Here is a 9948-nt window from a genome sequence, read left to right on the forward strand (position 1 = left end):
TGGACAAAAACCGGGGGGTTGTCGTTGGTGTCTTCTATGTGCAGGGAAATATGAATGTAAGTGGACAGAGGGGGATTCCCTCCATCTTTGGCTGTCACGGTGACGTTGTATGTGGAGACTTGCTCCCGATCCAGCGCTCTGTCGGTCACCAAACTATAATAATTCCCAAAGGACTGTTCAAGTTTGAAAGGCAGGTGTTCTGGGATGGAACACGTGACCTGACCATTCTCCCCAGAGTCTCTGTCGTGCACATTGAAAAGGGCAATCACCGACCCTGCGGAAGAATTTTCGGAGATTGAGCTGGTAATGGAGGTGACAGTGACATCAGGAGCGTTGTCATTCACATCCAGTATGTGGATCTTAACCTTGGCTCTGGCCAGAAATCCAGCCCCATCTCGGGCTTCAATATCTATCTCATAGAAATTGCAGTCCTCGTAATCTAGATTTTCCAATACTGTTATATCCCCAGTCAAAGCATTCAATTCGAATAATTGAGAAGTTTTCTCGGTTATTTTCCGGAAATAATAAGATACATTCCCGTTCATTCCCTCGTCCGGGTCTGTGGCATTTACCCTGAGCAGCCATGTTCTGACTGGTATATTCTCAGGAACACGCACGCTGTATTGGGACTGAGTAAACTCTGGCGCGTTGTCATTTGCATCAAGAACAGTCACGAGGATGAGCACAGTGGCAGAACCAGCCGGATTTCCTCCGTCAGAGGCAGTGAGGGTAAGGTGATGGACAGGTTCCTCCTCCCTATCCAGGGCCCTCTCCAGCACCAGCTCAGGGTACTTGGCATCATCTCTTCCGTTTTGTACATGCAGAGAGAAATGATGGTTCGAGCTCAATTTGTATTTCTGCAGTGAATTCACCCCCACGTCTAGATCAAAAGCTTCTGGAAGGGGATATCTTGTTCCTGGCACTGCACTTTCGCTGATTTTGATTTCTCTTTCTTCTGTCCCAAAGCTGGGGATGTTATCATTTACATCAGTTATTTCCACTTCTACTCCATAAATTTTCACTTTGTCCTCTAGCAGAATCTCTATATTTAGAGTACACAGGGATGCTCTCCCACACAGCCCCTCCCTGTCTATTCTATCTGCCGTGACTAAGCTGCCGGTTCTGACATTCAGAGCGAAATGCTGCTTCTTACCTCTGGAGACAATATGGGCTCCTCGATCCAACAGTTCCCATGGTTCCAGCCCCAGGTCTTTGGCGATGTCACCCACGAAGGCGCCCTTCTCCACCTCCTCCCGCACCGAGTAGCGGATCTGTCCGGCCCTGGCCTCCCACAGAGTCGCCAGGAGCAAGCAAAGCAGGACTTGCCCTCTGCTGCTCAGAAGTCCCTGCGAAGCTGCCATTGTTAACTTGCTGCAAATATTTCTTCTGCTTTTTCTTTCCGGATCAGTTCTTAAGTCTTCTAAATCCCTGGGGATCGGTATTCATCACGGTTTTCTTAGCTTGGGGGTGTATTCTGGCTGATTCAGTTCTGCTGGTGGACTTGTGTGGTCTGAGCAGCCTTTTCTTTGTGCGCTTGAGCAACTTCTGGCTTTCTCGGTTGGAAGTTGAAAGGCTCTGGCTGGATTTCTTTCCCTGATTAGTGAACAGCGGCGCCCAGAGTCCTAACCAATTATTACACCATCGGCAAAACATGGAAACTATAAAACTCTTGAATTCCAACTAATTCTCATTTTGGGGAAACATTAAAATCTGCTTCATTTAGTTTTCTTGAGAATTACAGAGATCAACGATTCAAAGCAGGGATTCCTTATGGATTTTATCACATTTTATGTCGTTTTACTATATTCAAAACAAGGGATTTATTTTTAATGAGGATTTTCCAAAATAGTGGTGTGAAAAGTCCCCTTCCATTTTCTTTACTGTAACCTGTTTTGCCATTATGGATCTCCAGTTCTGATATTAGACTATTAGTAATTTCTAAGACATAAGATGAATTTTTTTCTCCTCCCTACCAAGTTGGAGAAGCATTTAGCTCAAGTTAAGAGCAAGCCACTTAGGCTTTGTGAGCTAGAGATTGATGGCTCTCTGACCCGTTACAATTATTGGCCCTCTAACTTTCAGTACGAGAATTATTCCGAGTTGTTAGTTGACCAATGAAAATAAACATTACCTAATAGTTTTCTACCTTTCTGTGTTATCCATCAATAAAGTACACACACACACACACACACACACACACACACATACACACATATGTATAAAAGACTACACTCTATTCCTTGTAAGCTCTGGGGATTCTTTATCCCAACTCACCCTCCTTTGAAGAGTTGGACCCTAGAATTTTGCTACATCTCTCCCTCAGGATTCTAGGGGGTACCCCTAGGCATGGGGGGCAACTTTCTAATATTGTTGCTTGAAGTCACCACCAGTATGCTTCCCCCCAAGTTTTTCAGTTGATAATTAATTTAGTTACCCAGCCTTAAGTAGCTTCCAGAAGGGGACATTTACTAAAGTGATACATAAGCATGAATAGTTGGTACAAAATATCTCTCCCCCCACCCCAGTCTGTGAAATATTCTCCTACAAGTACATATTGATTCCAAGGGAAAGAGGGTTCAAGTCCTTTTCTCCTATTCTGTGATGCTCAATAATTTCCTTTTAGACATGGTATAGTTTCTTGCTGGGTTTCTTCTATAATGGATTCCATGATTCCAGTTTTTCTTGGCTTTTGTTGTAGACACTGGCACCAACTGGTTGGGTATGCTGTTGACTGCACCCTTTGAAGGTTCAGAGACCTGTACTCAAGGGGGGTAGGGAAGAAGGGAGGAAGTTGGACTGGACAAGGTCAAAATTAAGACCTTTCTTTCCCCTTCCTCCAAGACCATTCCTTCTAAGGAATGTACTGGAAAGGCACACTTGCTTCATTTTGTGTAGTTTCTCTCCTTCCTCTATTATTTGACAATTTATACCTGATTCCTGGAGGACTGAACAAGTTTCCCAGACTATCAGAACAGAGTTCCTTTCTTGTGTCATTTCATTTTATCCAAGGACTTTCAAGGATTTTTCAAACTTTGTCTAAGGTCTTTTCATTAATTCGTTGTGTTCAAATCTAGTTAAGGTATCAGAGCTAGAATGCGATGAGGGTAGTTTCAAATCTACTCTCACAGTAGAAACAAATAACAATAATTCTCCATGAATCAATGGAATGTATTGAACTACTAAAAAGAAGGAAAATTTAGAATCTGTCAGCCTTTGCATAATTTTTGGTAGTGATCACTTTGAACCTGTGAATGTATGAGACAAGGGTTTTTATACATCAAAGGTCTGTGTGGGGCAGTTAAGTAGCACAGTGAATAGTGTACTGGACCTGAAGTCAGGAGGACCAGAGTTCAAATCTAGCCTCAGACACTTGACACTTAGTAGCTGTGTGTCCTTGGGCAAGTCACTGTAATCCCAATTTCCTTGCTTTCTCCCCTCCAAAAAAAAATCTGTGCATGGGAAAATATATTCAAGTATGCAAATTCCTGGAGCCTTGGATCTTGAATTAAGATATAGGCACATTTCATTAACATTTTAATCACTGTCTTTAATTTAGACAAACTTTGGTCAGAACATGAATAATTACTTTCTATGTTTGCCTCAGTAACTTCATGATCACTATTTACTGAATGCCTTGATTCATAGATTGCTTCAGTCATCTAAACTAAGTCTTTCAAACAAGGGGCATTTTTTAAAGCAATTGGGGTTAAGTAACTTGCTCAAGGTTACATGGCCAGTTATTTCTGGGTGTGGTGGTAAGTATCTGGGCCCGGATTTGACCCCAGGTCATCCCGACTCTGGGGCCAGTGCTCTTACTCGCTGTGCTACCTGGCCACCCCACAAGGGGCATTTTTTAAAGTAAGATACCAGTATGGTAATTTTAAAAATTTAAAAATAACTCTTTGCTGACTGATGATTGTCAGTATCCTTTTACCTAATTTAAATCATGAAATTATTTGTTTGGGAAGTGTATTTTTCTCATTTGGCTATTCCAATAACTTATTAAGCTCATGGCAAATGTGAATGGTCAAATGTAAAAGTGCAAATCACAGAACATCAAAGAAACTCTTTACTTTGCCCAAAATTAAGAAGGTATCACCAGGCAGAATTAAGATGCTCCAAATATAAATATTATTTGTTTGCCAAGAAAATGCTGTCTGATAAATTACAGGAGAGAAGACAACATTGAAAACAAACTCCGAAATGCAGAGAAACACAATACTTTTAAGATCTAATGCACAATGGAGTCGCTGGGCAAAAAGGCAAAAAAAAGTGATTGTAAAAACTCACGTGAGAAGAAGTGATCAAATCAGACGTGACCCTGAGTTCTCCATTACTGTTATTTAGGACCTCAGACTAATCCTTAAAGAGGAGATTCTGGGGAGGTTCATTCCTCTAGTAAATTTGAGAAAATAATATTCCATCTTCCCTGCTGCTGAGGGCACACACAGATTATAAGAAAATGGTAAAGTTCCTTCACTGTAGATTGGGGGGAAATCAGGTTTAGCCTTAGAGCAAACATCCATATCGACACAGCTCAACATATTAGTATTGGAAGATCTCCGAAGATGCAGGGTGATCGTGTCACTGTGATGAGGAACAACACAGAAATTAGGGACAAAGCTATTACTAAGTATAACTGTAGCTCAAACTGGGAGTTCAGGTTATCTGAGTGCTCCTCCCTCATTTCGGGTAGCGCTTCCTGTAAACTGTCTGCAAAGACCAAGTGCAAAGCCACAATGGCCGATAACAGGGGCTGCCCACCATCCTGCACGGAGACCAGAAGCCGATTGCGGGCTGCACCTTTATCAGCCAAAGCCCTGGTCGTCCTTACCTCGCCTGTACGAAGCCCCAGATTGAAAAGTCCTGGATCTGTGGCCTGCAGCACTCAGTAGGCCAGCCAGGCATTATGGCCAGAGTCAACATCCACTGCCACCACTTTGGTGACAAGGTAACCAGGCTAGGCCAGTCTAGGGACCATGTCAAAAAAGGCCGAGTTGTCGGGTGCCAGGGCCGGGTATAGGATGTTTGGGGCATTGTCATTGCAATCCACTATGAACAGTCGAAGGCTGACGTTAGCTGTCAAAGCAGGGGACACAGAGTCTTGGGCCTGCATTGTCACTTCGAAAGTGAAGTGCGGATCTGCTCATAGTCGAAGGAACGCTGCACAAAGATCTCGCCACTATGTCCATTGACAGAAATGTAGGAGGACAGAGTGAGTGGGGTCAGGTCACTGCTCACGATGGAGTAGGACACGCAGCCATTCTGCTCAAGGTCAGGGTCCTCTGCAAGGACCTGGCGATTGGGGAACCAGAAGGGTTATTTTCAGAAACATAAGAGACATAGGAAAGTTGGTGGAAAACTGGGGGATTGTCATTAAAGTCTGCAATGTGCAAGGTGAAGATTTTGCTGGTGGACAAGGGAGGGATTCCCTTGTCTATGGCTGTCACAGTGATGTTATACTTTGGACTCTGCTCACGGTCCAAAGGCCCATCAGTCAACAGCTTGTAGTAATTTCTGAAAGAGGACTCTAACTTGAAAGGAAAATTTTCGTGGATATGTCATGAGACTTGACCATTTGCCTTCGAATCTCGGTCATGTGTTTTAATGAGTGCCATAACAGTTCTGGGCAAGGAGTGCTCTGGAATTTGATCAGACAGTGTGATGAAGTGCACTTCTGGGACATTGTCATTTTCACCGAGAATTTCAATTTGAATGTTACAGTGTGCTGTGTGACCTCCTCCGTCATTTGCTTCAACATCCATCATATATCTACTTGTTTCTTCAAAGTCCAATATATCTTTACTTGTAATTTCCCCGCTGTTCGGATGGAGGTAGAACAAAATCCTGCTATTGTCCTCATTTCGGAAAGAGAAGATGATTTCTGCGTTGGCCCCCTCATCTTTGTCAGTGGCAGTCACACGTAGCACTGAGGAACCCAGGGGCAAGTTCTCCCGAAGACTGACTCTGTAGACATCTTGGCTAAAGGCTGGGGCATCGTCATTGGCGTCAGTGACATTGATCCAAATCTGAGCCTTGCCACTTTGGGCTAGTTCCCCGCCGACTACAGCCATCAGGACCAAATGGTGAGAACTCTGAATTTCTCGGTCCAGGGATTTTTCCAAAAGCAATTGCGGGTATTTACTGTCATCTGGTCTTTCCTTCACTGACAGGGAGAAATAGGAGTCGGAACTGATCTGATATATTTTAAGGGCATTCGTGCCTGCATTTGAATCTCTTGCCGATGGGAGAACAAATTTCACTCCTGGAAGTGTTAGTTTACTGATTTCTAAGGAAATATGGTCTTTAAGGAATTGTGGTGGATTGTCATTAATATCCTGGTTCATCACAATTACAACGAAGATATTTATTGGATTTTCAGCGACTGTTTCGAACTCCAGAGCACACTCAAACTGGCAACCGCATATCTCCTCTTGGTCTATTCTGCCTCTCACCAGTAATTCTCCACTCTCTGCGTTCACAGCAAAGTATGCATTCTCTGAACTAACTCCCAGTTTCCGAGTGGGTAAGTCCCGGATACTAAGCCCCAGATCTTTGGCGAGGTTCCCCATCACTGACCCTTTCTCCATTTCCTCTGGAATGGAGTAGCGGATCTGCTCAGAAAGCGCGAAGTTGAACGAAGATATCAAGAAGGGAAACGTTACCTGAAGCTTCAAGACCCAGCCCCTCTGCTTCTAACTCCATTCCATCTCTCAAATTCTGCTTCTAAGGTTCCGCAAGCCTGTGTTTCAGATCACTTCCGGGTCACCAGAGAATCTATTATTTCTGGATTCGTATGAATATGAGATTTCCAGGGAATCTTTGGGGATCAACTTTCTGGAAATGAATGTGTATGGGTTCGCTTGCTTGCTCGCTATGACTGCTGAAATTATTCTGCAGTCTCTTATAAGAGAACACTAACCTAGCTCGGACGCGCCATAAGTAGACAGCGGCACCCAGAGGCTCATATGGAGAACTGCACTCATCTCAGCAGCCTTTAGACTCTATACAATATAAAGAATGAAATATTGCCTGTCCTCCATTCCAACTCCACCTCAAGCATAAATCCTTGGATCAGTTCAGTTTTCTATTTTTTCCTATAATAACGTTTCACTTGATTTAAAATGTACAAATGTTAACTATACAATTTACACAGTTTAAGCAAATTGTAGGGCAACTCACCTATGCAACGTTGTTATCGTTAATACAGTTCTCGTTTCATTTTGTACTGCTTCAAAAAGTCTAAGAAAGGTAAATTTTCTTCTTATTAAGAATTTATCTAAATTCAGTGGCAGTGGAGCAAAGATGAATTAGGTACTAAGCAGGGTTTCTTCAAAATTACTATTCTCTAGCTTACAGTCTGCTGTATTTCATTGTTTCTAGTTTTTATTTGTGCTGACAACTAGCTAGTTCACTTACTTTCTCTTTCATCAAAAATTCACTCTAGATAATATGCTAATTACTTAATAATTTTCTACCTGGAAAAATATATTCATTATCTTTATACTCAGATACATGCATGATTTCGTTTATTTTGGATTCCTTTCGACAGTGCAGATGACAATCTAGCCACAGTCTTTTTGCTTTGTTTCATCCATATTCTTCTAGAAATACACTCAAGTGCAGTTATCCAATAGACTCAATATCATCCTTTATGACTTCTAAAATTAGATTGGAACCAATGAAAGACTTAGACCTGTTATACTGGTTTCTGTAAGTGACCAGCCTATATTCCCCCCCCCCCCCGGGATGCATATTTTTAAAAATCATGTCTTTTTGCCCCATTTCCCTCTCACAGAAACATGTTATATCTGAATTTCAACCACTTTCTTACAGACAAAAATAAATCATTACCCTAGTAAATTTATCAGTAATCTTTTAAAACAATTAAAATCAAAGATAAAAAAACCCCATTTTGAACTAAAAAATTTTTTGGTATCTTCTGACATAAACCAAGCAAATTTGAGGTAGGAAATGGAGGAGCCATCTAAGAATACATCATTTTACCTTGCCTCTGATGACTATCATATGGAAAGTTTCTGTGTTCCTTATAAAAAGTCAGTACCAAATGCCATCACTACTATGCCTGGAGTAATGAAACTAAGTCTGGCATTTCCTTTGTCAAAAACATTGGAGGAAAAAAAAGAATCCTTAACCTTTTCAGGATCTCATTCATTCCCTTAAAATGATTTGTTTAATAAAGAAAACTAAAATTCTTTTATTCTAGGTGCATCAATAAATGAATGACTTAATAACAGAAACTTAGAAAAAGAAGCCATTAATCTTAAAGCAGGATTTGTGTCCTAACATATACTTAATAATTCTATTAAAAAAGCATCCGTGGTTAGCAAAGTAATATAGAAACAAAAGACGTTAGTAGGTATAATAATAGCTGAAAGCTATAGAACTTATGACTTTTGAAAAGTGCTCAACATTGATGATCTCATTTGTTTTTTACATCAATGGAGATTGATGACCTATGTATATTTGACTATGTATTTATGTATGTATGCATTTATACATAAGGGTGTATTAATATATAGTATGTGTATAAATGATGTACATAGATATACAACTTATGTATTACTAGAAAACTACATATTTGACTAAACTACATATTTACTTATATTTTTATTTTTTATTATGCTTACATATTTTACTACTTATTTAACCAGTTGTAAAAACCATCACAGTGAACAAGCTAATAAGGAAATTATGGAATAATAATTATGGAAATTATTGAGCCTCCTCTTCCACCCCTGTCCTCACCTCCTCTTCCAACACTACCACTTTCCCCTCCACCTCAAGAACAAACCTAATTTTGAAAATTATATATTATATACTTCAAAAATTTTTCTACTAAAATGAACCTTTGAAAGCGATGCTCTTTTAGCCAATTAAATAGTTCAGTTGAATAAGTAGAAGTAAAATTGAAAAGGTTATATGATGTTTAGTTTGTATCAGTAGTAATATAGAAAAGAAATCTAAGATTTTTAGAGTATCTCTTCACGTGCCTATCTTACAAATCAATAAATTCATACGAATGTATTTTTTTTAAAAAGACTAAAAATTGAATTTTGGAAAACTTCCAGAACTTTGAATGACACACCTAAAAATTACCAAGAGTAGGTGACAGTGAGAAAAGAAATTTTACCTCCTACAATTACATGAATTCTACTAGTATTTAACATCAGATTTGTTAAGCATTGCCTTAATTCACAAACTGTTCACAAAGGGATTTATGGAGATTGAATATCATGATTATCAAATTTTTGTATTAGTGCACCCTCTCACACTTATCCCCAAAACTTGTAAAGAGTAGACACCCTGTGTGCCTCTGAATGATTTGGACAAGGCAAAGTTGTGGAGATCACTTGTAATCCAACAGGACGTTGTAATTTTCTTAGGCTTTAAGAGTCATTACAGGACATTATTGGATACAGAGACACCCTCAAAGTTATGAACACTGGATTCAAGAACTACCTCTAACTTATTGACTGTGCCTCTGGGCAAATCATATCAGTTCTCAAGGGAACTCTCTAAAGGCTATGAAGAACAGATAATTTGCCACTATTTGAAATGGAAAAGACATCTTCTTTGCTAGGGAGTTTCATACACTAGGGAGTTCACACATCCATTACCTATCGTTTCAAACTATATTATTCCATGAAAGTGTTAATAGCATGAAGAAAACAAAGGACAAATATTTTTATATCTCAAAGAAAATAAAATAAAAGCTAATGATTAAAAAAAGATCTTTCTAAGAAGGACCTACCTGAAAAGAAGCTGATTGATCCTTATTTATACACACATTTTCTGATGTTAAAAGAGGTACTTTTTTTTCATAGCTCTGCTGACTTATGAGAGTGTCTGCATAGTTGGGCTGAGGAAAGATCAGCTGACTCTTCCGAGAATCCGTGGTGAGAGAAACCTCGTGGGAATAGGTTT

At 40.1% G+C, this 9948-nt stretch overlaps 1 protein-coding gene and 2 pseudogenes across 1 annotated transcript in view; all 3 read right to left on the reverse strand.

The window, feature by feature from the left end:
- The window catches only part of LOC138176613 (protocadherin gamma-A4 pseudogene), a 3975-nt pseudogene extending 2249 nt beyond the window's left edge, over window positions 1-1726 (reverse strand).
- A 1683-nt stretch (window positions 1727-3409) lies between these two features.
- On the reverse strand, window positions 3410-6710 carry LOC138176610 (protocadherin gamma-B1-like; annotated as a pseudogene).
- LOC138176611 (protocadherin gamma-A2-like) overlaps window positions 6694-9948 on the reverse strand; it is a 4649-nt gene continuing 1394 nt past the window's right edge. Inside the window, exon 1 of the mRNA XM_069107392.1 lies at window positions 6694-9948. This exon is cut by the window's right edge and continues 1394 nt beyond it. Within this exon, the coding sequence (XP_068963493.1) occupies window positions 9843-9948 (106 nt within the window). The 3' untranslated portion in view covers window positions 6694-9842.

This window comes from Petaurus breviceps, unplaced genomic scaffold, assembly GCF_028583685.1.
Source record: "Petaurus breviceps papuanus isolate PSGF00001 unplaced genomic scaffold, PetGlider_PUasm1.0 90035, whole genome shotgun sequence".
In the NCBI taxonomy this organism is placed as follows: Eukaryota; Metazoa; Chordata; class Mammalia; order Diprotodontia; family Petauridae; genus Petaurus; species Petaurus breviceps.